This window comes from Apteryx rowi, unplaced genomic scaffold, assembly GCF_003343035.1.
Source record: "Apteryx rowi isolate R43461 unplaced genomic scaffold, aptRow1 scaffold_655, whole genome shotgun sequence".
Classification (NCBI taxonomy): Eukaryota; Metazoa; Chordata; class Aves; order Apterygiformes; family Apterygidae; genus Apteryx; species Apteryx rowi.
The window spans coordinates 280482-306258 of NW_020450933.1; the positions used below are offsets into that span (position 1 = coordinate 280482).

At 57.5% G+C, this 25777-nt stretch overlaps 2 protein-coding genes across 12 annotated transcripts; one reads left to right on the forward strand and one right to left on the reverse strand.

The window, feature by feature from the left end:
* Positions 1-48: 48 nt before the first annotated feature.
* Positions 49-4735, reverse strand: RRP9 (ribosomal RNA processing 9, U3 small nucleolar RNA binding protein). Of its 2 annotated transcripts, XM_026084933.1 has the most exons (15): positions 4634-4735; positions 4465-4547; positions 4262-4392; positions 3877-3944; positions 3638-3679; positions 3125-3251; positions 2649-2773; positions 2236-2328; positions 1675-1775; positions 1331-1465; positions 1082-1144; positions 847-992; positions 634-713; positions 391-464; positions 49-207 (listed from the first exon to the last, which is right to left on the reverse strand). In XM_026084933.1, exons 1-15 carry the CDS (start codon positions 4718-4720, stop codon positions 117-119), a joined length of 1446 nt encoding a protein of 481 aa, XP_025940718.1. In that variant the 5' UTR covers positions 4721-4735; the 3' UTR covers positions 49-116. The 2 variants fall into 2 exon arrangements, with proteins under 2 accessions (XP_025940718.1, XP_025940719.1); XM_026084934.1 differs by lacking the exons at positions 49-207; positions 391-464 and having other exon boundaries at positions 664-756; positions 835-992.
* Positions 4736-5001: 266 nt separating this feature from the next.
* On the forward strand, positions 5002-16845 carry LOC112975190. Of its 10 annotated transcripts, none has more exons than XR_003256506.1 (6): positions 5002-7580; positions 9109-9343; positions 11894-13020; positions 13476-13546; positions 13761-13886; positions 14144-14247. XR_003256506.1 is itself a non-coding variant. In XM_026084931.1 (5 exons), exons 1-5 carry the CDS (start codon positions 5795-5797, stop codon positions 13774-13776), a joined length of 519 nt encoding a protein of 172 aa, XP_025940716.1. In that variant the 5' UTR covers positions 5002-5794; the 3' UTR covers positions 13777-14247. The 10 variants fall into 10 exon arrangements, 3 of the variants coding, with proteins under 3 accessions (XP_025940716.1, XP_025940715.1, XP_025940717.1); XR_003256505.1 differs by having other exon boundaries at positions 11894-12177; positions 12259-13020; positions 13761-14247; XR_003256503.1 differs by having other exon boundaries at positions 13761-14247.
* The last annotated feature ends 8932 nt before the right edge of the window (positions 16846-25777 follow it).

Sequence of the window (25777 nt, forward strand, 5' to 3'; positions counted from 1 at the left end):
TCAAGCTCTTCCTGTCGCAGTAGGGCAGCCACGCTAATGACACCAAAATCAAGTCTATGAACAACAGAAGCTTTAATGAAACAGGGGACAGGGCTGGGGGACAGTGAGCAAGGGGGCTAAGAGCTGTCAGCTGTTCCTGCCCTCTGCTTCAGGGAAATGATGCAGATACTGTTTTTGGCTTCTTTGATTCTCCACCACCGGCCCAGCCTGTAGATGAAAAACAGATGAGGTTGAGCTGCTGCCTGTTCTCACAGCAAGCTGTGTCCCCCCTCCTTATCCTGGGCAGGACACTGGATCAAGGTGCCCAGCCCTTAGAGGGGGCTGGACCCTGTGCCCCCACCCACCCAGCTGGAGCTTTGCACCCACAACCCGGGGGAGAAGGGACAGTACCGGTGCTCCTGCCCGAGGCCAGCCACCAGGAAGTCACCTGCCGCTGAGAACTTCAGGCTGTTGACAAAGCCGACCTGGAGGGGAGAGAATGAGCATAAGGACCAGGCAGCTTCAGCATGGCAATTTTGCTCCTGCAGTCACTCAGCCCTCACCTATGGCCTCCTGGAAAGCCAGGTGTTGAGCCAACAGAACAGAGTCAAGCTCTCCAGCATCCCCAGCCTCCCCCACCTGCCCCATCCGTACCAGGGGGATGTCAAAGAGGGGCTCCAGTTTCCGAAATCCCTCGCCGCATTTCCACAGCCTCACGCTGGCACTGTGAGAGCCTGGGGAGAGGAACAAAGACCCCCCCCCACCACGCACCCCACTCTTAAGAAGGGAGTAAGGCCCCCTGCCTTGCTTCCCCCATCCACCACCTCAAAACAACAGCAAAAGCAAGGGTCTCACAGCACGAGGCACCTGTAGCGACAAGGTCACTGTTGCGCAGGGCAGCCACTGCTGAAATCCAGTATGGCTGTTGCAGGCTTTGGGAGCCATGGGTGCCATGAGCCTGCCTCACTAGCGCCAGTGGCTTCTTCTTCGTCAGCCCCCATAGAGCGATGGACCTGCCCAAGGGGAGCGGGTGGTGATGGAGGTGCAGGGGGCACTACTATACCCACGCCCACTCCCAGCATGGCCCCGTCCTGGCACTCACCCATCATCTGCACCTGACACCATGTGCTCCTCATTGATGAGCTGAATACAGTCAATAGAGCCCCTAAAGAGAGTGGGTGTTTAGCATTGATTATTAGTGTGCTTTGGGACCCTACTGAGGGAAGGGAGATAAAGCCCCATGCACCCAAGAGCTCACCAGGGCACCTGCTGACTTAATACACACATTCACCCCCACCCCAACCCACCTGCTGACAGCCCATGTGAGCCCCCTCATTCACCCCAGACTTACTGGTGCCCATAAAACACAAGCTGTGACTCCTCAGGAATCTTCCAGACCCGCACTGTGCCATCCCGTCCCCCTGATGTCACACAGCACTCGCGGCTCAGGCTGTCCAGCCCTGTGATGATGTCCTGGTGCCCAAATCTGGAGGGGAAGAGAAAACAAACAAAAAAAAACAGCTGCCCTGAGTCACGGCTCTCTGCTCCCCTGCCTCTGTCTCTGTGCAGGGCTGCTGGTACATCCCAGACCAGGAGTGTCCTGGAGTGCCTCCAGCCAGCAGGCTGGCCAGATGCTGTGCCCAAAGAGTCAGTGGTATGCTCTCTTCACCTCCCACCGCCTGACCAGGGTCTTACAGGGTTTCTATGTACGCATTCTCCGCCACATTCCAGACCTTGACAGAGCGGTCATGGGAAGCACTGTACAGCTGGTGTGTACCCTTCTGGAAGGACAGGCCCTGCAGAGGAACAAGAAAGCAGCTGGACATGTGCATGGCCACAAATCTCCCCTTCCCTTCCCACCCATCCCCAGGGATCACCCCAAGGCCAGGGGATGCCCCACAAACTGACCGCCCTGTTCAGAGCGACCATGCATCCAAACTACCCCTTTGGGGGCAACAAGAGGTTCTGAGACCTCCAGAGGCCCTGGGATGGGACTGATGAGCAGTTACAGCTGGGAGCAGGTCCAGCAAAGCCCATCCCCCAGACAGAACAACAGGGAACAGAAGGAGAAAACCAGTGCAGCACTGCATGCCCTCAAATGAGTCCCTGAGCCTTCCTTTCCCATTTTCCAGCTCCTGCTAGGTAGGAGCCATAACCAACCCCCCCTGTAAGAGTCACCAGGGACAATGCAGTTGCACACAGCTGCCTGACTCCAGAGGCATCACAGCCAATGCCCAGTCCCCACCACCTACTCACCGACACAGCATCACGATGACCAGTGAACTTGTACAGGTGCTTGCAGGTGGCTGCCTCCCAGATCATTATCAGTTTGTTCCTGTCTCCAGTCGCCTGGCAGGAAGCAGGGGATGCCTGAAACCTTCCCCTTGGAGACTCCCAGCCCTCCCCAGCTGTGGGGCAAAACCAAGGCTCCCATCCCCCTGGTCCCATCCTGGGAACACACCACCAACTCTAGAAGGGGTGGGGGCTCTTTTAACCTAACAGGGTAAATCTGCAGCTGCAAAACTACCCTCCAGGGCTGTGGGAAGAGATGCAATCCCCACCTTCTGGTTGTCTTCACCAGAGGCTCCCAAAAGTGCAGGAAAGGGGCCAAGCAGTGCTGGTGATGATGTCCAGCCCCAGCCAACAGCACCAGCCTCCTGTCACCTTACCAGGTACTTGCTGTCTGATGAGATAGCCATGCAGAGGATATGAGCTGTGTGCCCCACCTGCTGCTCTTCAGTGCCCTTCTTCCCTCCAGGCACCACACACAGCCTCTTCCCACTCTCCACCTCCCCTGCAGGAAAGGTAGCCTTTGTCAAATGATGGAAATCCCTGCCAACCCCCCCCACAGGCCAAGCTGGCATTTCACTCCCCCCCCCCCCCCCAAAGGGGTGAATAAACCTTGCACAACACCCTAGAAGAGGCAACCACGATGTCCCTGGACCTGCCAAGGGTCAAACCCCAGAGCCAGTGGTCCCCATGCTCTAGGGAGAGCTTCTCTTTTCTCCCCAGGATCCCAGCACCTCCTGGGACAGCTAGACAACCTCAGCAAGACCCAGCAGTCCTACTGTAGCAGGGTCTCTGCAGGGTTTAAGTGGGAGAAATGGATAGATTCAACCCCTAAAGAAGAGGGAACCAGACTTGCATTTAATGATGGAGCCATCCTTGGCAGCTGAAAAGATGAACTTGTCATCTGGAGAAATAACAAGGCAGGTGATGGGCAGCTGGTGCCCCCGCAACACTTGGATGCTCGCTAGATCTGGAGGCTGCACCTGAACAGAAAGAGCAGGTTGTGAACAGGGCCTCTCCCTGGTCTGGACCCCAAGTGCTTCCCCAAGCACAAGGGTGCCCAGGCATGCTGTGGCTTCAAAAAGGTCAATATCCCTACACAGCAAAGGGCCCCAAAACAACCTCCCTCCCTTCCTCCAGTGCACAAATCAAGCACTGCCAGTGTGTCCCAGGGAGGGAGAAGGGCCCTTGCATTCAGCAGTAGTATGGGAAGTCCACACATGATGACTGTGGCAGAGCAGGGGCCATGCCCCTGCCAGCACTGTCTGACCACACCAGCTGCCCACGGTAGTGTTTCCCTGAAGGTGAACAGTATGGTGTGCCCAAAGCAGAAGGGGCTCTCCCAAGCCTGACAGCCCTGAATACTTACATCTTTGGCAACCAGTCGCTGCAATCGGCCCTTCTGCTCGAGCTGGGGAAGAAGGACAAGCCTCTATGAGAAGGGCCCCGAGACACCTCCGCACTCCCAACTGGGGGGAACAGGCACTCTGTCCCTGGGGGTTGCTGTCTCGAGGGAGAAGGGAAGGACCCTCTGGGTCCCACCCTGGAGGTGGGATACAAGCCATCCCCAGCCATGGGGATGCACCAGGTCACCGGTCTCCTGCTCACCACGTCTTCCTTTAGGCGGTCGCCAATGAGATCCTCTGCAAAGGCTTCTTCCTCTGCTTTCTCCTCCTCTGTGCCAGACACCGTGATGTAAGGGCCAGGCTTGTATCTCTGCCACCTGCCAGGCTCAGCTCCTCACCCCACTGGGCCGGGGCCTCCCATTACAGCAGGGATGCTGCCCTCCCCTCCGCCCCACTGCCAGGGCACAGTGCCAGGAGCTGTGCCGGTGGGGCTAGGCCCTGCAGGGCCCCCGATGCGAGGCTCGGAGCCCAGGGAGCCCCGAAGCCCAGGGGGCATGGGGAGGGTTATGGGGTTGCCCTCTGGTGGCTGCACTCCAGCTGCCCGAGTGAAAGAGCCTCTCTGGGCCGTGCCGGCCCCCGCGACTCACCGTGCTGCCGCAACTGCTCCAAGTACAGCTTTGCGAGCCGCAGCTTCTTCTCTTGCGGCGTCTCCTCCACCTCCTCCTCCTCCGCCGCCGGCGCCGTCTCCTCCCGCCGGCGCCGCCCGCCCGCCGCGGGGCTGCGGGGACATGCGTGAGCGCCGGTAGCAGCCCCGGTAACGGCGCGGCCGCCCCCGCCCCGCCACCCTTACCTCTCCGCCTCGGAGTCGCTGGAGACCTCCTCGTTGCGGTGCCAGCCGGCCGCTGGCCGCGCCTTGCCCTCCGCGCCCGGGGCCTGCAGAACACACCGGCTCGCTCAGCGGGGGGACGGGCCGGTCGCGAGAGGCCCCCCCACCCCCGCGGGCCGGGCCCTCCCCTCACCGCAGCCCGCTGTCGCCGCAGTCGCCGCCCCGGCGCAGCCGCCCGGCGCGGCGCTTTCCTTTTCCTGCCGCCCGCCGCCAACGCCATGTTGCCGCCGCCGCACGTGGTGCCTCGCACCGCCCCCGTCCCTGGCTGCAGGCGGCGCAGCCCCGCCCCCGCTTCGCCGGCGCTCGCTGTGGCCTCGTGGCCCCGCCTCCCATCTCCCATTGGCGGGCCGCGCTGTCCTTCGGACAGCAACGTCCTTCCGCCGGAGGCGGGACGGAGGGGGTGGGGCTCGCCATTTCCTGCGGGGCGGGTCCCGCTGCTGCCGCCGGGTGTCGCTGTGGCTCCTCCCCCCCGCGGCCCTTCCGCCCGCCTTCCGCCGTGGGGCCCTCGTCCCTTCCTTTCTCTCCCTCTCCCCCGTCTTCCTCCCCATTTCCTCTCCCGCTTGCCCTGGTCTCCAGTGCGTTCCCCTCCGTGCGGTCCCCGTATCTCCTGTCTGTGCTTCCGTGTGTTCCTCTGCGTGCGCTGTCCCCTCCGGTGCCCCGAGCTGAGGAGTCCCGGCCCCTTCTTGGGTGTCCCGGTCCTTTCTGTGCGCGTGCTCTCCTGCCCCGCACACCTTCGGGTGTGCTTTGCGCCCACCTGGTTCCTCCCGTGCTTGCTCTGGCCCCACTGTTCTCATGCGGGGTCGGGCCTTTGGAGCCCCAGCCTGCTGGGGTTCCCTCTATGGGTGGTCTGTCGCCCTTTCTCATCTGTCCCATCCGCTCGAGTTGATTTGGGCAGGAGCTGTTCCTCACCTTGCCTGTTCTTAGGTGCTGTGCTCCACTCCTGTTGGCTCTGCACTGCTGGCCTCCATCCCCCTGGGCTCTCTTACCCACTTCATTCCCATCTGTTAGAGCTTGGTTCACATTCCTCCTCTCCATTCCCCTCCCTCTTCCCCTCTGTGTTCACTCTGATCGGCTCTGTCTTGTCTCCCTGGCTTGTTCATGCTGGTCTCCTCTGTTCACCACTATGTTGCCTCCGTTCCCATCCATCCCTCTCTGTGTGGGAAGGGAGCGGGGTGCACATGGAGAGGCAGGGAGGTGACTGGAGCACACAAGTGGAATGGCACACAGATGAGGGAGAATGTAGTGGCTCAGTGTGCGTAACCGGGAATGGGGGAGCCGCAGCTCATGGGGGAAAATGGAGGGGATCAGAGAGCACAAAAATGGGCACAGAAGGAACAAGTTCACACCTAAGAGCATGCCTGGCGATGGGGGGGCAGTAGATCAGAGCGCACAGGAAGGTGAGTGAAGTGGCTTGTAGTGAACACAAAGGGAAAGGAAGTGGAAGAAAGGACATCGAGGCAGATGGTGGGACTGATGTGCTCCTGGAGCAGAAAGGAAGGGAGCAGAGCCCACAAGAAGGCTTCCGAAGGGGAATGGAAGGGAGCAGAGCTCAGCCAGGGAGGGACAGAGGGAAAGACAGCACACAAGAGGACAGGGACAGGGTCAGAGGTTGCCAGAGTGCATATAAAGCGAAAGGAAGAGAATGGGGATGTGGGGAAGGGGCACACATGGGATCAGAGTGCTATGGAAGGGGTTGGCATGGACCAGGGTTCACAAGGGAGAGTGGACAAGTCTAGATGACACACAAAGGGGAAGAGAGACCATAGGGAGGGTGTCAGCCCCAAGAGTAGGGCTGCTCTGTGAGGGATGATAAGCTTGGGAGCCTACAACCTGTGTTGTGCTTGCAATACAGGCAGTTCCCTCACCAGCAGGGCACAGTCCCACAGCATCTGACCAAGGCGGGCAGAGCCAGGTGGCTGATAACAAGCTCCGCTGAGGGTCCCAGGCAAGGTGAGGTAGGTGATGAACCTGGCCAGAGTCCATCCAGGGAGTCCAGTTAGGAGTAGGAGATGGTGACAGAGATAGGACTGAAGACAAGGCTACCGCACAGATCCAAGGTCCACACACGAGACAGTGGACAGAGACAGGGCTGGAGACAAGGCCACATCATACATTCAAGAGGTCCATCCAGGAGATGGAGACAGGGCTAGAGACAAGGTACCTACAGCATAGGTCTGAGGTCTGTCTGGGAGCTGAGGACAGAGACAGGCCAGATCTGAGGGCACACACAAGAAAATGGAGCAGATCTGAACATGCCTGGAGAGTAATGATGGGATTGCAAAGGCATGTGGAGGGGAGTGGCATGGATCTGTGCACAAACAAAGGATAGGGCATAGGTTTTGTCTTCACTCACAGGGAAAGGAGTAGATCTGAGCTGGCACAGAGAGAAATGGAGCTAACATGAAGACGTGGAGGGGATGTGAATACTCATGGAAGTGAATGGCTGATCTATATTCACATGGTGGGAAACTGAGGGGATCTGTTTGTGCACAGAGGGGAACAGACCAATCTGCAGGCATGCAGAGAGGAATGGGGGAGATGTGAAGGTGCATGGCAGGAGTGCTGCTTGTCTGAGGGCACGCAAAGGGAAGTAAAGAGCTTTGACTGTACATGCAGGGAGATTGAGCTGATCTGGAGGCACATGCAGGGGTGTGTGTGAAGGGAGGAGAATGATGGAGATCAGGGTTCATGTGGGGAATGGAACTGCTCTGATCCTGTAAGGATGGGAACAGAGTTGTACTAAGGCTGTACGTGGGGGAATGGAGCTGATCTGAGGATGTGGAAGGGAATGGAGCTGACATGAGGGTGTATGTACAGAAGCGGATATATCTGGTCTTGGGGGTCTGCCTTATGCTGCTTTTTCTCCCTCTGCCTGGTGTCCAGGTCCCCCTTCCTTCTCCAGCTCTAGCGTCCCCCATTGGGTCCTCTGTGGTATGTCTGGGTGTGGGGGTATGTGGGGTGTCCCTGAGGCAGTGCAGATGTTTTGGTGTGGACAATGTGATGCCACGGAGCCTGTCCATGTGCCCAGATTCCTGGAGGTGTGGGATGGGAGGTGTGGGACCCAACGGGGTGCCTGGCAGGTGAGTGGGGCTGGAGGGGTTTTGCTGTGCAGTTCCAACCTTTTAGCTGTAGGAAAAAGCATACTTGGGAAGGCTTTTGCCTTTTCTGGCCATTCTGCAAGGTATGCTTTGGAGTCTGTGGGGCTGGGGGAGGGCTTTGTGGGCAGCCAAAGGTGGTGATGGTGGCTGCGTGGATGACTTGGAGAGCATGGAGGTGAGGGTGATCTGGTGGTGCTGACGGTGAGGACCTCACATTTGTGATGGCTATGTAGCCACTTTGAGTGCTGAGTTGGACTTGATTACTCTTAAAATAATAAGAAAAAAAGCAGACATTAAAAAAAAGGATTTTTCTTAAGGTAAACCAAGTCTTGGGCCTACTTGTATGTCTTGGGAGGGTGAGGATGGTGATGGCCTGTCCTGGTGATGCTGAGGTTTCTGGCAGTCCCCCCAAGTCCCCGGAGGTATAGAGGGGACTGCCTTTGGGATGCAGGGAGAGGCTGATGGGTGATTGGGCCTGGTGCTTTTGGAGGGTGGGGTGGGATTACAACGGGGGTGTCCTGATGGGACATGCACCAAAAGGGACGTAGAGGTGTCCTGAAGGGCCCAGCAGGCAGATGGCCCTGGGGCCCACCAAAAGGCACACTGAAAGGTCTTCAGATGGACAAAAGGGCCAGTGCAGGGCTCTGGACAAACAGACCAGCAAACAGAGGGGTCTGGGGCATGTGGGAAGGCAGAGGAGGGGCTCTGGGATGCACTGAAGGACAGATGGAGGGATCCTGAGATGGCCAGAGGGGAAATGTGTTGAGGAATCCAGAAGACAAGAGAGTTCTGGGCTGCACTGGAGAGAAAACAAGAGATCCTGAAAGGACCAGAAAGGCACATGGACCATCTTAGTGTGCATCGAAGAAGAAATGAAGGTCCCTAGGTGGGGCAGGCCCTTAAAGGGAAATGGAGATCTTTGGGGTGCACAGGAGGGCAAACAGTGATGTCCTGATGGGACCAGAGGGCAAACAGGGTTCTGTGATAAACTAAAAGGCATGTGGTTGGGTCTTGAGGGGACATGGAGGCAAACAGAAAGCTTAGGGGTGCATGGGATGAAAAACAAAGGGGTCCTGAGGGAACCAGAAGGCACATCAAGTACTCTGGAGTGCATCTAAAAGCACTTCAATTTTAAGAGGTGTTCTAAACTTTTCCCTTTAGTCTGTGAACATTCAGACATTTGGAGACACAGCGCTTCTTTCTCCTTAGTGCCCTGTTCTGACAGTTACACGGAGCTCAACCTTGACAGCAGCTTAAAATAGAATTTAATGAATAGATTAATGAAATTATTCCCAGGTCTGACTGGGGCAAGACACACCCCCTGGCTCTTGAACCAGCCATGGCCCAAGCAAGGGGACTTGCACCCTGAAATCCCCCAGCAGGGAGCACTGGAGGTGAAGGGCTGCCAGCCTCAAACTGGATGGGTTTTACTGTCCACGTGGGTCTGGAGAGAAAGAGGGGCTTTAACTGCAAATCTGTGTTTTTCATACCAAATCCATTTGGCAAAAAGAAGAAGTGATTCACCAGTGAGGCTGGAGGCAGCAATGCTGTGACTGCAGAGAGGTGAAGGTGGCAGCGGTTACTTCCTTGCCTGGCTGCAGCTGGCTTTGGTCCTGTGATTTCACCAGGGCTGCCTGGGGAGAAGCTTGTGCTTGCTCCCGGGAGGAGCGCCTGGGGTGCCTGTCGCTGAGCTACTGGGCCCTGAGTTCTGGGGATGCTCCTTTTGTCTGGTAGATGAATGAGAGGTGGGTTCTTGTCCTTCTTCTTTGGGGAACAATTTCCTGTGATGAGGAAGCAAAGACTAGTGGCTAGCATGGAGGGCCATAAGTCCATTCTGCGTGTCCTGGCATTTCTGGTTAAATTTGACTAGAAGCAAGTCCTGCTGTAGTTCTTTTTTCTCTGTAAAAGTGAAATGATAAAATTGCACTGCCACACGCCCAGCCCGTCACCAGCTAGTTTCTTTTCTCTGCACCCCTCTGAGCTCCTACTGCCACTCCAGAGTGGGCACACCCTGTGGTGGTTGCACTGTTCCTTTTCTTTCTGTCTCTGGAATTTGCAGTAGTTTAAAGTAATTGCCCCTTGGGGATGGGTCAGTTTCCCAATTCCTGGAGCAAACAGCTCTTGTCACGGGCTCTTCCCTGGACTGCCTGGCCACCGGCAGCCAAGGAGGCCTTTCTGCCCTGCTCCATGGTGTGGGGCATGCTCTGCCCCACTGTGGCTCTTGGTCCCTCTTACCCTGGGGCTTGTTTCTGAGGTGCTGCCCAAGCATCTAACCCCAGCTAGGGGCTTTTGGGAGATTGCAAATAGATTGCTGGGGTGTTACTCTTTAAATTTGGCTTGGGTGTTTCAAGGCTCTCTGTTGAATCCTGACCGATCTGTTGTGGACTTTGGGGTTTTACAGCAGGGAGAACCCCCACTGTAGCCCTGAAGAAGAGGAATACTTGAAGGAGAAAAATTGCTAAGTGTCATACCCTCACCTGAAAGATGTAAATCTCTGGATAAATAACATTATTTTGAAGGAAGGCTGTCAGGCATCATCCTGCTATTATAGCTGGCTTTTAAATTAGTGTTGCTGGGAGTGTGGTGCTTGTGGAGGGTGGGAGTCCGTGGTGCCTGCGCTCTCTTGCACTGGTGGCTGGGCGTGCAAACTCTGTGTTTGGCTTTGGCAGCTCGAACTAGGGGCTTTGGTGCACCCTGGAGCACGTGGCTAAGGCAGGGGTTTGCTGCCTGGTGGTGTGAGATTTCCCTCTACCAATGTCAGTCCAATCTTGGTAGAGAAATGCCAAATTCCCTCCCAGCTGTTTTTTTTTGTGCGTGTTCCCTTCCCCTTCCTGACAAAACTCAAACCTAACAAGGAAGTATACAAGAGGTGGAAGCAGGGGCGGTTGACCCAGGAAGAATATAGAGACACTGTCTGAGCATGCAGGGATGGAGTTAGGAAAGCCAAAGCCCATCTGGAGTTGAATATGTCAAGGGATGTGAAGGGGAACAAGAAGGACTTCAAAAGGAAGACTCAGGAAAATGTGGGCCTGCTGCTGAATGGGGCAGGGGATGGGGTGAGAAGGGACACTGAAAAGGCTGAGGTACTCAAGGGTTTCTTCCCCTCAGTCTTTACTAGTCAGATGGGCCTTCAGGAATCGCAGGGGGTTGAGACCAGTGGGAAAGTCTGGAGCAAGGACAACTTACCCTTGGTGGAGAAGGATCACGTTAGGGAACAAACTGGACATTGGTGGATGGGGGGAAGAGCAGTGGTTGTTGTTCATCTTGACTTTAGTAAGGATTTCGACACCGTCTTCTGTAACATCCTCATAGACAAGCTGATGAAGTACAGGCTAGTTAAGTGGGCAGTGAGGTGGATTGAAAACTAGCTGAAGTGCCTGGCTCAGAGGGTTGTGATCAGAGGTACAAAGTCACTAGAGGTGTACTCCAGGGGTCGATACTGTGGCTAGTACTATTTTAACCTCTTCATTAATGATCTGGACGATGGAACAGAGGGCATTGTCAGCAAGTCTGCAGATGATACAAAACTGGGAGGAGTGGTTAATACACGGAGTGGCTGTGCCACTATTCAGAGGGACCACATTCCCTGAGCGAAGGGAGCAGGACATGAGCAGGGATGGGAGCCAGCTCCATCTGAGAGTCCAGCTGGCTGGGGAGGTCTGTGGTGACGAGGCAGAGCTGAGGTCTGGCCAGGAAGTCAGCCTGCGGGCCAGGGTCCGGGTCTAGATTGTTGGGGCCCAGGGCCAGGCTCAGGCATAGCTGTGAGGCAGCTGAAGCTGGAACTCAGGTGAGGCTTAAACGCTAGAGCCTCAGCTGAAAGCAGCTCCTGGGGCCTGGGGATCAGGCCTGGCTGCGGCCCCCCACAACGCTGTCTGTGAGTCTCTCCCTGCAGTCGCCAGAGGGAAGGGGATGCACTCAGCTGCGCTGGCTCTAAGTTGGCCCTGAGCCCTGGCACCCAGACCTCCAGGAGTGGGAATGCTCTCAGGGCCCTTATAATTGTGTGAAGTGTTGCTTTGTGTGTTGTGATGTTTTGGGGAACACCTGCAATGGTTTTTGCCAGCTGACCCTGCAGTGAACCCAGTGGTGTGCTGAGACTGGTTAAGCTGGTGGTGCTTGAGCATTCAAGTGGGCTGCACTGATATATGCCGGCCCAACTGACCAGTGCTCCATGCAGTCACGTGGGGACTGTCCGTGTATTGGTGCTCCGTGTCTGCATGGCTAAGTGGGCTGTGTTGAAGCTAGGGGGCATTTGTCTTGACTTCTGTGTACTAGATATTTACATAATCATCCTGCAGCGTTTTAAGAGGTTTTGGCAAATGACAATGGGAAAGCGGAAACCTGAATAAAAGCAAAGAGAAGTGCCAGGAACTTCAGAAAGGGAGAACAATATGAGCAAGGATGATGGTAAGGAAGTGGCACTGCATCAACAGGCATAGAGACAGGTGTCAGAGCTGGATGAAGCTGTTGCCAGCGGGAATGAGACTCCAAAGGAGCAAGCTGAAAACCTGAGCTCACCGCCTGGAAAAAGCCACACTTCCCCAGAAAAACAGGCCAGAGGGCTCCAAGGGGCACCTAGCAGGTGGGAGGAGCATGAATCTTGCCAGCTGTGGGGGCTGGAACAGCAGGAATTACAGAATAAGCATGGCCTCTTTTCCTCCAGAGGGCATCAAGGAGCTGCGTGGAAGAAAGCTCTGCTAAAGAAGCTCCAGAAAGAGTTCAAAAGCCAGAGAAAACTACAGCAGAGGACAGTGTCCCTCCAGAAAACAGAGAGGAAAGTAAAAGCCCCACACAAGGAAAAAGCATTTCAGACATGCCAGTGTCCCATGAAATCCACGGAAGTTGTGTGGATCGCTGTCTTCCAGATCAGCTAGATTAAGGGCAGCTCCTGAGTTAGTTGGGCTTTTTTCAAAACAGATTTTTGTACTACTGAAAACCAGTGGAGCCCTCTTGATAGCCTGTGCATCTGCTGATCTGGGAGAAAACCATAGCTCCTGTGAAAGAGCCCCTTTTTCCTGGCTTAAACTCCCTGATCCTGGAAGTGGTTCTGCATGGGGAGAGCATCAGGCTTTGAAGGCATAGAAGACAGGCCGGTGCCGCTTTAGTCCCTGCTCAGTTAGGCCATAAGAGAGCGGTTTTCCCGCGGTGCCGGCAGGGGCCTAACAGTCGGTGAGGCTCAAGAGCAGGGGCAGAAGAGAGGGTGAAGAGCAAAAGCCAGCAACACCCCCACCCAATATGCGCCCTCCCCAAACAGAGAAGTCTAAGCCTGTTGCCTTCCTGTGCCCCCCGCCAGGAAACAGTCTGCCCTCCCACGCAGCGTGTTCCAGGAGCCACCCGCGTCTCCCTCTTCAAACAGAGGCAGGAGCAAGCAGCATTAGCAGAACAGCAGGCTGTGCTGGAGAAAAGCGCCCGGCCTCGGGAAAAGGTACAGGATGCCTTCGACAGCCCTCTGAAAAAGGGGCATTTCCCACCTCCAGGGTGGCAGAGCCTTGCAGGCAGCCAGGGCCCAGGCAGACTGCTGCCTCTGAGGAGCAGCGCCCAAGCTGGCCCACTCCTTCCTAGGAAGGACATGGCTGCAGCCAGAAGCCGGGCCCAGAAGGAGCCAGGGGCCACAGTGAGGGCAGCTGGGGGGGTTGCAACCTCTGCCTGCGGTGCCTGCCCTCGACCTGGAAACCAGCTCTCCGGGGCAGCTGGCTTGAACCACTTGTACCCAGATGGGCTGGGCACAGAGCTCCAGGGGCCCAGCTACTGTAGCCCATTGTATCAGCTCCTTTCATAGCCTGAGCATGGCTATACAAGGACTAGGTGCCTCCCCTGTGAGGGGGCCCCGTTCGCTCCTCCTTCCTGAAACCATTTGTTCTTCTTGCCCTTGCAAAACAGATCCGAATTTTAAAGAAGCCACTCCACCCTGACCAGCGCTGTTGCCCAGACACAGGCATGCCACCCGAAAAGTGAGTGTGCACAGGCATGCGAGCTCCAAGCCAGGGCCTGGGATGGTGGAGCATGATCCCCCTGGAGGTGCTGGCACCCCAAATCCCTCAGCTCCAGGGCATGGCATACGACAGTGCCTGATTTCTGCTGGTGTGGGTGTGCAGGGGCTGGGGGGGGAAGAAGCTCCGGGGGGCCCAGGGGAGCGGGAGAGGGACTTTGCTACTCCTCTTGCAGGCATCTGTTGCCATGAGCAAAGCAGAACATGCAGCTCACGGCATCCTACAAAGTTCTTCGGAACAGCTGGAAGGAAAAAGTGGAGCAAAACTGCCAGAGGCTGAAGCAGGAGGAGGAGGATCGCCGGTAAAGAGCTCCCAACCCAGGCAGAGTCCCCGCTCCTGCAAAGCCCTTCGTGCCATGGCCTGGGGGAAAGAGGGTCTTTTCCTGCCCCCTGCCCCAGGTCACACAAGTGGCTTTGGAGCTTGGCCTGGGCCTGGCCTGGACCTGGGTCAAGCATCCCTTCCACTGAAATGGGGTGGGGGGCTGGGATGCGCCATCGGATTTCCAGAAGGCACCTAAATGTCACGAGTGGCTCAGCATCTTTCTCCTGAACCCCTCAGGGCTTTGGTGATGTGCAGCCTCCAGAACAAAGAGCAGTGGGACCACAGGCTGGGCAGCTACAAGAGAAATGTGTTTTTCCCACGGAAATAAACTGCCTTTCCGAGTTGGTGTGAGCCTTTTCTTGGTGGGCCGTGAACCTGCAAGGGGCAGCAGGGCAGCTTTGGAGGGGCGGGAAGGGGGCACATGGGAGCAAGGAGAGCAGGTAGCCCCCATCCCGGGAGGCTCTTGCTCTGGGCCATGCCCTAATGGGGCCTTTTAGGGACTGCCTTGCTGGTCAAGAGGTGAGGGGAAGGTTTGGGGGGGGGAGAGGTGATGACTCAGCTGCCTGAATGCTGCCAAAGCTCTGCCTTGCGCTCTGAGTCTTTTGCTCACCATGTCCCAGCCCAAAACAGCGGGGTCTCTCCTCTGGACCAGCCCTGGCAAACGGTGGCCACTCCCTGGCATGGGCTGGAGCCAGCTTCCCCCGGTGCAAAGGCTGAACGGGCTCGGAAACTGGCCAGACCCCAGGGATGGAACCTCTGGGGCTGAGAGCCAGCGCGGGAGTGCAGCAGCTCTTACCAGTGCCATCTGTTGCCTGGCTGTTTGGTGGGTCCCTCTTCTTTCCCATTCTCCTCTGCCCCTTCCCTCACGCACCTTCCTTTATTCCTGCCTCGCCAGCCTCTCTGCTTCCTAGGCCTGACGCCTCGCTCTGCTTGCACTCCTGCTTTGCGGTGGAGCCGGGGCTTTTGCCTTCTCATACTCCTTGGAAAAGGCAAAGCCGAACTCTCCAAGCGAGGTCTGCTGGCCTTGTGCATAGGCAACGAGGGGGTTGTGCCCTCCTCAGGGGGCCCCCAACGCTCAGTTTGTCCCTGAGGGAGCTTTCAAGAAGTAGCCTTACGCTCAGTGTATTGACCGCAGAAAGGGAACAAGTAAGGCCATTGGAAAGGCCCTTCAACCCAGCCGTTTCTGAGATAACGCTGGGCACAGCGGCACTGCTTTCTGCTCCCCGGGGCAATCCTTGAGCAAGCCCAGGAGGGCTCCCGCAGGGAAAGCACGTGCCTGTGCTGCAGAAACTCATCCCCCCATCTACAGCCAAAAGCAAAGTCGGCACGCTTGTGAGGGAAGCCCTCTGCAGCCTGGCAGCTCTTCCCTGGTGGCAGCTTCCTCGGCTCAAAACAAGATCATTCCCAGCTACAGAAAACCATAGCGTGGGGACGACATGGTCCAAATCCTGCCCTGAAACGTGCCATTTCATACGCAGTGTAAAACAAGTCTTCTTACATTCCTCATGGCAAATTTGAAGATGTTTTCCATCCCTTCTAACTGAGGTTGTCGTTTTCACCGGTACGTTGCTATTGGTACAGCGGTATTTGCTGTGCGAGTGGAGGGGCTGGGTCGGTGCTTGGCCATCCCGGTGAGGGAGGAAGCTGTAGAGGACGGAGCCCAGCACAACCCTCTGGAAGGCAGCTGCTGGCTGCTACACAAGTGGGCAGCTCCTGTGAACCAGAGCCCCTCTTTCCTGGCTTCAACTCCCTGATCCTGGAAGTGGCTCTGCATAGGGAGAGCGTGAGCAGAAGCTCAGCCAAGGCACAAAATCGGCCCTGCTGAACTCAGCTGCAGACTTGGGCCTTCTGTTAAAGAAGAGTCTGGGGTTTCTGGTCCTTTGGGCCTTGGTCATTGACAAAGAGCTTTTAGTGACCCACAGGTTGCAAGCAGACCCTCCGCGGTATGGTAGAAAAGCTGTCGCAGACAGTTTTTCCTTCCCCAATCCATACTTCATTTCCAAGGGAGTGGCAAGACTTGAGGCAGACTTTCTCTCTCAGATGTGACATTGCTGTGGGCGTTGTTTAAAAACCGCGGAGTATTAACAGGCTCGAAACTTTCATGAGCAGTAGCTTCTTAACCTCATCTTGTCACTTTGCAGACACAGGGACTGCTGTCTGGGCCGTCTCTGGTGCGGTCGTGTGTGTGCGTGTGTGTGTGTGTGCACACGCGCACGTGCACGTTATTTGAGCATGTGGGTAGCTTGGGCATTAACTGTCCTGTGACACGAGCCTTTCCTTGCAGTAGAGCTGGCTTCCATTCCAACCGTGACAAGCTTGCGTCTGCTTATCCACTGAGGTCTGCGTTTATGTGCTCCTTGCACAGACGTTTGGGGAAAAGGCCAGACAGGATGACTGGGGTGTGACCGACAAAGGAGAAGCTCTCTCCCTCGGGGCGCGTGTGCTGCTTCCAGGCACTGGGGGGGCACCCCAGGCAGTTTCAGGTGGGGAGTTTCTCTGGCTTTTCCACAAAGGGCAAGGAGGTGGGATGGCCTAAAATCCCTTCCCCAGGGTGCTACTGCGAGGATGCCTGCAGCGCTTTGTGTGGCTCCGGAGGAAACAAACACCATGCAATGCCCTCATCTTGCTCTCGAAAACAAGTCCATTCCTTCCCCCGCTCTTTCCCCACCTCTTGCAGGCACTTGCAGGCATGAGAGCACCATGGACAAGAGAGCAGGAAACCCAAGAAGAACCGTATCCTCAAGGTTCTCCAGGACGTCCCAGACCTGACAAGCTTGGGCTGCAGGAGATGCCAAACAGCAGGCAACTGAAACGGCTGGAGGACTTCCTTCTAAACAAGGTAACCTTCACTCCTGGAGAAGGACATTCAGGTCAAGGCTGAGTCTTAGGGTGGAATTCTACAGGTGACTTCCCTAGGCACAAATTCCTCTTCCGATGTCAAGGTGAGGGGAATGGATTTGGAAACTTGACCACACGAGGTCTGCCTCAAGGCTCTTCCTCTCGGGATTTGCAGGCATGACCTCCTGCCCTGGCGAGCAGACGTGATATCCAGGTGACCCCACCAAGAATGTCTCTCTCCCTTGCTGTTGGCGGATGATTGGGCAGCAAAGTTGACTTGCCCTGAGAAGTGCGTGTCCACAATTCAGAGCAGTTGCACAGCCAGTGCAAACAGGGGAAGGAGACTTCCACGTCTGCAGCTGGGACCCTGCACTGCGATAGCACTCTGTGATACACGTGAAACAAAATCCTGTCCTTTTTGCTGAGGAAATGCGGAACGGACGTTTGGGCAGTGACTAAACATTGCGTGAGCAGGTGTGTCTTCTGCGCTGTCCGCATATGGCCTGGCGCAGAGCCAGCCTCTGCTCTTACAGACACACAGAACATTTTTCTCCAGAGCTGGTACTCAAGCCAGTTTGTTAGGAACCCAGCCTGCCTCCCATGCTGCTGCAGCTCAGACAGTTTGTCTTGGGCTCCAAAGCTTGTAGCAACCTTGAAGAGAGCATTCAGCTTCCACTTCTGGAAGTACGAGTTAATCGTAGCATGAAACACAAGTGCGTGTTCAGGCCTTGGAGCAGCCTTGGCCGTAATGCTAGGGTTTCATGAGGCTGCCAAGTTCTCTCCAGTGTGTCACTCTTTCAAGCTCTCCTTGGGACAGGGAGAGAGTCATGTTTGGGTCATCGCCTGGCTACCCGTTGGAGTCTGTGGGCATTTTGGGATTGAAGGGTCACATGGCTGGGATACAGCGAAGGCTCTGCTTTGCAGCTCTCACTTCCTTGGGAGGGACGTGGCGGCGCAAGGGTGCTGGGGACCCGGTGCCTCCAGCTTTGGGCTGCGGGGCTCTCATGTGAATTCTGCATGATCCGTTGCGGCCTTTGGTGGCGAAAACACCTGTTGCAGCCATGGAGAATGGGGAGATGTGAAGGAGAGAAGTCATCAGCTCTCGAACCCTCACCTCAACCATGGAAAACTCCAGGCAAATAAAGCACCATTATTTTGAAAGCAAACGTCACCTGGCTGTTGCATTTGGCTTTCAAAGTAACCTTGCTTGGAGAGCTTCCTTTGCGGAGCAGATGGGGTCTCTAGAGGCTGTGCAGAGCTCTGGGCTCTGTTGCCCTGCTGCTCGGCCAGGCAAATCCTGCGCTGTTTGGGCACGGGCAGTTTGGGCCCTCGGTGTGTGCCACGTGGAGCCCAGGGGCTCTCCCGCTCTGACGGAGGGAGGGGACGCTGCTGGCCAGGCCACTGTGCTCAGTCTCCCCTGCTGCCTAAGGGCCATTGCTAGCATGGCAGGCAATTTTCTTGCTGCAGCCAGAGTGTCTTGGTGGCCTTGCAGCTCCTGGCCTCAGCCACTTCAGCTGAGCCCAGCGCAGGCAAGGGGATGGCCCTGCACCCTTCCTCGGGCATGGAGTGGCAGAAGCAGTCATCCCTTTTCCAGGCAGAATCCTACCAACACCTCCAGGCTCTCCCACTGTGGTGAGACCAAGGTCAGATGCAGAAAGATCCCCTGGCACCTCCAAAGGCGATGGGACGTTTGCAACAGGGACCGACCCCACCGCAGGACCTTTCCACCAAACTCGGCCCTGCTTCCCCTCAAACGCACTGCACACCTCCTGAGACAAAAGCCACGCAGCTCCAGGGACTGCATATGGTAGCCGCTGGTACAAAACAAACTCTAGAGCTGCGTGGGTCAGTCTCAACCAGCATTTCCCAGGGCCAGGAAGGAGCAGCACCCCCCCAGAACACCAGCACCACTGCAACGAGAAGCACCCCCTTGAATTCGCAGCAGTCCCCAAAACCTGAGACACCCCTGAAACACAGAAACGCTCCCTAAAACAGGCAACACTCCTGCACCTGCCAGCATCCCCCAAAACCAGCAACACCCCCAAGCCCACAAACACACCCAAAATCCAGCAGCACTCCCCCAAAAGGGCTGCACACACCAGCCCTGCCCCGGCCTGCCACATCCCAACCCGCCACCCGGCCTCGGCCACGGCGCAGCCTCCCCGACCCCCGTGGGCAGCGGCAGCACAGGCCCGGGCCCAGCGCCGCCGCCGGGTCGGGCGGTAGGGACGCGCCGCGCCAAGGGGCAGGGGCCGGGAGCGCTGCCCGGGGCCGGGAGCGCTGCCCGGGGCCGGCCGGGCCGGTGCCCGGGGGCCGGGACCTCTCCCTCACTGCTGCCGCGCTACGGCAAGCCGCGAGGGCCATGGCGCGCGGGCGGTGGGCGTGGCCTGCGTTGCCGGGAGACGGGCGGCAGCTGCAGCCTGCGACCCGCCGCCTCGGGTCGGGCCCAGGGTGCTGGGGAAAGCCCTGGGGACACTCTGTGTGAAGGGCCATGCAGCTCCAGGCACTGTTCTTTTCCCTGGCATGTCCTTGCAGAGGGTAGGGTAGCATAGGTGTAAGCATTTCTTCCCCCTTCCTCAGTGTTTTCTGGTCCAGCAGGGCAGTTGGTGCTTTACAGCAAGGACAAAGTGCATGGGTATGCTCTGCACTGCCACGGGCTGCTGCAAAGAGTGGCTGTCCTGCCATATTCAGGATGACCCTGATTTCTTCAGGACTTTTGCCCTTTAGTCTTTACAAAGAAAAGACACCCACACTTATTGAAGAAATGGGCCTCTTTCTTTGGGGCAAGCACAGCAAAGAGGTGCTACCCCACAGCATTGCTGTGGTAGCGTAGCCATGGGGACGGGAGGTGCCTGAGGAGGGGAGCAGTCCTGAGGGCAGGGGGAGATGCCAGGGACGACTCAGGCTTTCCAGCACACTCAGATGGCCTGTCAGAGTCCAGAACTCTCTGACCAGGTTCTTTTAGGTATTCCACACACAGAGAGCACAGTGCTCCTAAGTTAAATCTTGATGTTGACTTTTCTCCTCTCAGGATCAAGATGGTCTGAGTTGCCAGGGAACAGACTGAGGGGCTGGTGCCATTCTCCAAGCCTTGAAGGACTGTGACAGAAAGAGAGCAGAGATCAAACCCCTGTACCTGCAGAGCCCCTGGCCTCCCCTCCAGACAGGGCCAGTCCCACCCAGCTCTTCCCAGGGCCAGGAGAGAGCAGGGGGGACAAATGGATCAGCTGGAAATTCCTGGTCAGGAATGCCCAAATGTCCCTGCAGTACCCTCCCACCCCCACCCACCCCTGGGAGCAGAACCCCCTCCAACTGGAGCTCATTGCTGGGTCTTTCCTCCTCCCCGCCAGCCCCAGCTGACACCCTGCTGCCTTCACTCACTCTTGCAGGTGTGCCGCAGGTTCTCCTCACTCATGGCCTTCATGTGTTGCCCAGCAAGCCCTAGGCACACACAGCCCTTCACAAATCCTGCTCCCAATTCACCGTGCCCCAGCACAGCTCCCCCCTGGCCCTGCTGGCCTGGCCATGCACCGTCCTCCCTTTGGGCAGAGCTGACCCCGGGGTGGTCCCCAAGGCACGGCACCCAAGGAGGGTGTGTGGAACTGAACAAGACTTCCCCCAGCCCCACACAAGCAGCCAGGGATGAGAGAGGGTGACGTGGAGTCCCCAGGCACCCAAGGCCTGCATCAGGCTCTCGGGGCTCCAGCAGCCACGGGGCTGGTTCTTGCTGCCAGTGCAGCAGCTGGAACTGGGGTCAAGCTGCCCCTGCACAGAGGGAGGCCCCAGGAGGGCTTGTGGCTCACCAATGAACCTCACAGCTGCCTCTTGCAAGGGCTCCTGGGAGCTCCTCAAGTATGGCAGGCTCTGGCACAGGTAGTCCTCTGCTCTACTCCTGTTCCTCACCAGCTGGAGAGAGCACAAGGGCACAGGCTTGGTGCAGACCCTCCCCACTCAGCCAGGCCAGGCCCTCCTCCCAGCACCAGCCTCCCCTTCCTTCCCCTGCCAGGGCCTTCAGCACTCCCAGACAGGAGCCCTGTGGCACCAAGCTTTGGAGGCAGTGGAGAACAGCATGCTTCCCCAGGGATGCTGGGGTGCCATCCTGCTGCCAGGGTCTACTTCAGCATCCCGGGGTGAGAAAGGGGAGACGAGCCTAGAGAAGAGCCTGCCAGGGCAGTGTGTTTGAGGAAAGGGAGCGTGTGTGCAACTGCAGGCAGTGGGCTCTGGGCTGCAGCAGTGGGTAGGCACACAGCTTTCCATCCCACACACTGGGCATGGGGCAGACCTTATCTGTGCGAGATCCTGGAGGCTTTGGGGCTGTCCTTACCAGGCACTCGTCAATCATCTATGTCTGCGCTATCTCAATGAGGTACCTGAGCTTCTTCCACTTCAGGAGCCCTGCAGCACTGAGCAAGGCTTCCTGAGAGGCCTGCAGAGGAGCAGAGACAGAGAGATGGCACCAGAGCCCGGGGCAGGAGACCCTGTGTCCCCCTCATCCTGGCAAGGCTCAGAGCCTTTCCTGGCCCCAAATGGGAAGACGCAGCTGGGGACCGAGTCTGCCACTGGGTTCCACACCCTGAGCAGGGACGTGGGGCAGCCACCATCTCAGGAATGCCCTGAAGCAGATAGGGACTTGAGTGCTTAAGCCTTTGTGGCTGTGGACTGCTGCTGAGCCCTGTTGGACCAGGTGTGGGAAATGTCCCTGCCCAGGTTCTTGGCCCCTGCTAGCTCTGGGTCTGCAGGGACTGTTCTAATGGGCTGCAGTGGCAGAGGGCTGTGTGGAGGGAGCGGGGCAGGGAAGGGAGCCGAGCTCTGCATCTGTCTGTGCAGGAGAAGGCACGGCAGGAGGTTGAAGGCAGTGGTGGGCCTGGTGCAGACAGGGAAGGGGGCTCTGCGCTGTCCTCAGGGGCCCAGGAGGTTGGGCCTCAAGGCGATGTACTTTCAAAGGGTCCAATTGCCAGCAGCCTTTGCCCCGATGCTCAGCCCCACCCAAGGAGTGTCAGCACCACCCTCCCCAAATGACCAGTCAGGTTAGAAATCCACACCTGGGTCATGCTCAGCATCCGATCATGCAAATGGAAGAAGAGCAGGAGCAGGCTCCTCTCCACTTGCTTCTTCATCTGTTGCTTTTCAGTGCCCACCGCAACCTCTATCATGTCTTGGAAGAGATGGATGGAGAGCTCTTGCACAAAGCTGGACTCCTGGTGGGAAGGAAGAGGGGCAGATGTCAGCCTGGGCTGCTCCAAGCCCATGGTGAGCAAGGGGAACAGCATGGGTGATGTGGAGACAAATGTCTCTGGCTCTCTGCACCAAGGAACAGTGGTCCAGATCTGCAGCCAGTGCAAAATAGCCCCAGACCATGAAGTACAATGAGGCAGGTTTCTATAACATGCTGCAGCCAGGGAGAGCAGAGCTGTGGGAGACATCTGTGCCTGGAGCAGCCCCTCTGGCCCTGGCCACGCTCCCACCAGTCATCCCCCACTGAGTCACAGAGGAGCTCCCCCAGGGGATGCACTGAGGAGGAGACTGTGCTGGCCCTCCGCATTGGCTCCTGGGTACTTGCCACCCACTCAAGCTCTCACCTGCCTGCCCCAGTGAGTGGTGAGAGCATGTGGCCATGCCTGGCAGTGGTGCCCAGCAGAGCTGTCCGGGCTTGCAGAGCAAGCTTTGGCCTTCAGAGGGTTGGTGCGTGGGCTGGGCAGGCAGCACCCAGCACAGCTGCTGGGATCGCATGGGGATGGGAACCAGAGAGGGAGAAGCCATGGTGGGCTGCAAAGGGCTGAGGGAAAGGTGGCATTACGGAGTGTGCTTTTGCAAGGCTTGGCACGAGCATGGGTTGCGCCAGCATGAGGCCTCGTCCTACTGCTACTGTCCCTCAGCCCGGCGGGAGGACTGAGCTGGGGACAGGTCCGTCATGGAGGGAGCCAGGAGTTTTGGGGCTGTCCTGCAGCAGCAGGACAAGTTTCTCTTGGCTCTCCTTTCGTGTGTGTGTGTGTGTGTGTGTGTGTGTGTGTGTTCCTTTATTTCCATCAGTATCCTCAGGCAGAAGAGGGTGAAAGAAAAGCAGAGGCAGCCATGAGGCATGGCCTCTCCCTCACTCTCAGGCCTGCTCTGGGCTTTCTGATGCCTCGGCCCCAGGCCACAGCAAGCACTTTAGGGAGTAAGCATGATATAGAGCAGCTGAGCGCAGAGACGGGGCTGCTTTGACACAGTCCTGCTGCTCAGGACAGGGCAATGGTCTGAGAACCGCAGAGCAAAATGTTTCCTTGCAGAGCACAGGGCTCATGGGAGGCACAAATTCACATGCCAGCGGGCACACGCAGAGAGGGACACACCACACTGGGGCCACTCTGACAGAACCTCAGGCTCTCCCGCCGGCCTTATGTCATCAAAGAGTGGCTGGAGCTTCTCAGCCAGCTGCAGAGTGATGGGGCTGGTCGTCTGCCTGTCCATGAGACAGAGCACCTTGCTGAGGACAGGCAGGGCCTTTGCACTGAGGATGCTGTCAGCAGCCTGCAGTTGCTCCATGATGTCTGGCAGCAGGACCTGCATTTCTCTTGCCTGCATAAAACACACAACACACACAACTTCCTTTTGGAAAGCAATGAGTGATTATTGCATTGGCCAAAAACCACTCCACTTAAACCCCAGCCTCCCCTCTGGCTTCCTGGCAGGTAGCGCGGAAATTACTGCAGCAACCTCCTGGCCGGCAGCGCTTACAGGCACAGGCACAGGCACAGGGAGATGGGGGAGCAGGGTGCAGAGAGAGAGGAGGGGACAGCACGGGCTCCTCACCATCTGATCAGTAGCCTCCTTCTTTCCCACACCTGAACGGCCACTTGGGTTGTCCCCGGGGCAGCAGGGGAGCTGGGAGCAGCTAGCAGAGCTCCCGATGCCCAAAAAGTCCAAACCACTGCGTTACCCACTGCCCCCTGCCCAACCCCAGGCTGCTGGCACGGCTCTCCTGGCTGCCCCCTGCTCACCATCTCGGGTCTCTTGGACAGTGTGAGGAGGCCTCTGAGCTCCAGGCTGCGCATCCCCAGGTACTGACTCCGCAGATACATTGGGAAGAGGTCCAGGACACAGGCAACCTCTTGCTAAGGTCTATGCAGACCAGCAGCTGAAACACTCACAGCAGGGAGAGACTGGCAGAGCTGGCAGGACTCCCCGCATCGTGCAGTGCTCAGGGGGTACCAGACAAAGACTGAGCTGGAGGCAGCAGTAATTGCGCAGAGCCCTCACGGCCCCACTCCCTGCCCTGTTTCGCATGGCACAGCGCACTGATCACTCACCCGCACATCCTGGCCTCCCAACAACCATCTGCAGCCACTTGTTCTCAAGCCTTTGAGGAGCGATTGAATAGAGAGAATGGGCACCAAGGAGGCATGAAATACAGGTGGTGACAAGTGCTACCCCAGCAGAACTAGGCCAAGGCCAAGGGTATGAATAGGAGCCCACCCACTGCCCCAGCTCCACTGACTGGCACCCACCCAGCAGCTGCGGGTACAAGAGAGCAGAGTGGTCAGAGGCACCTGAGAGAGGCATCGCTTGCCATCAGGCTCACCTCGATGAAGAAAGCCATAGTGACGCTCTCCCAGGCGCAGTTCTCCCCGCTGAGCAGTGCTGCCAGATGGTGGAAGATGGAGGAATGCAGGGGTCGCGGGGTCTTCGTCATCTCTTTGGCTGGGGGGAGAAGGCACTGTCAGACCTGAGCTGGGCAAGCAAACCGCTTCTGGGTTTGCACTGCCGAGTCTAGCCATTATCCCATGGGCCAGGACATTCAGGGCAAGGCCACACGCACGCTCAGCTCCAACAGCATTTGCTCTTGGGGCAGTGAACTCTCACCACCACACCTCGCCATCAGAAAGCCGGTGTGCACCATCATTAGGCTCATTTTGGTGGGAGGCCAGAAAAATACCCTTCTGACCATGAAGTCTGGCCCTCTGACACATCCACCTTTCCTGGGGGGCTGCCCTTGGTGGCACTGCCTGCAGACAGACCCTGGTGCTCTCTGTGGTGTGAGCCCAGGCCCCATGGCAGGGGCCTCCAGGGCTTCGGGCGGTGACTGCTCCTGTGCATCACCCTGTCTCGTGCCTGATAACACTGGCTCTCCCCCAGCTTCTCTCAGAGCTGGGCAGCAGCAGAGCGGGAGCTCCCATTGCTGTTCTACTCTGTGACCTCCCGGCTGCAGTCCCTGTCTTTGAGAACTGGGGACCCTCCTGTCACCCACAAGGAAGGGGACTGTGTGGGGCACCCCGTCTCCAAGGGAGAAATGCTGGGAGAGAGTGGCGAGAAGGGGGCGTTCACCTGGCCAGTAAAGATACTTGCCTGAGGTGGGTCTCATGGTTGAGGAGGGCATCCCAGCCACCCTTTCTCTTGATGAAAAGCACCTGGCTCTCAAAGCCAGCACAGCACAGCAGTGCTTTCATGGCCTATACTGCGGACCTGCATGTGGAAAAAAGCCCAGGTCACACCAGGAACCCCAGCCCTGGCTCCAGCTCTATGGGAGAGACAGGAGGATGGGGACGGAGCACCTGATGGGGCTGGTGGGAACGGACTGATCCTGTTGGCTTTCCCTCCAGAAGATATTAACCTCCTGCAGTGTCAGCTCCGTGAAGGACACTTGGGAAAGTAGTGCTAGGAAGACCTGGGGGAAAATCTTCTTCACCTCCCGTGGGGAGATGGGCTGACGGAAGATCTCATGAAGTGCCGTGGCTGCCTGCAGAAAACACCCCGAGACCATGCTCGCTGCTGAGACGTCCCTGTCACAGAGCCTGAGCTGGGGGGATGAGGCTCAGGCATGGCCCTGGGCCATGGGAGACACAGATGAGGCTCCCTGCCTGGCTGCTTGGCCAGGACCAAATCACAGAGGCTTTTTGGTTCAGCTCCTGTTTGTGAGGTGCCTGAGGACTGGAAGAAAGCCAATGTCACCCCAGTCTTCAAAAAGGGCAAGAARGAGGASCSAGGVARCTACAGGCCAGTCAGCCTCACCTGCATCCCTGGAAAGGTGATGGAGCAGCTCATCCTGGAGGCCAT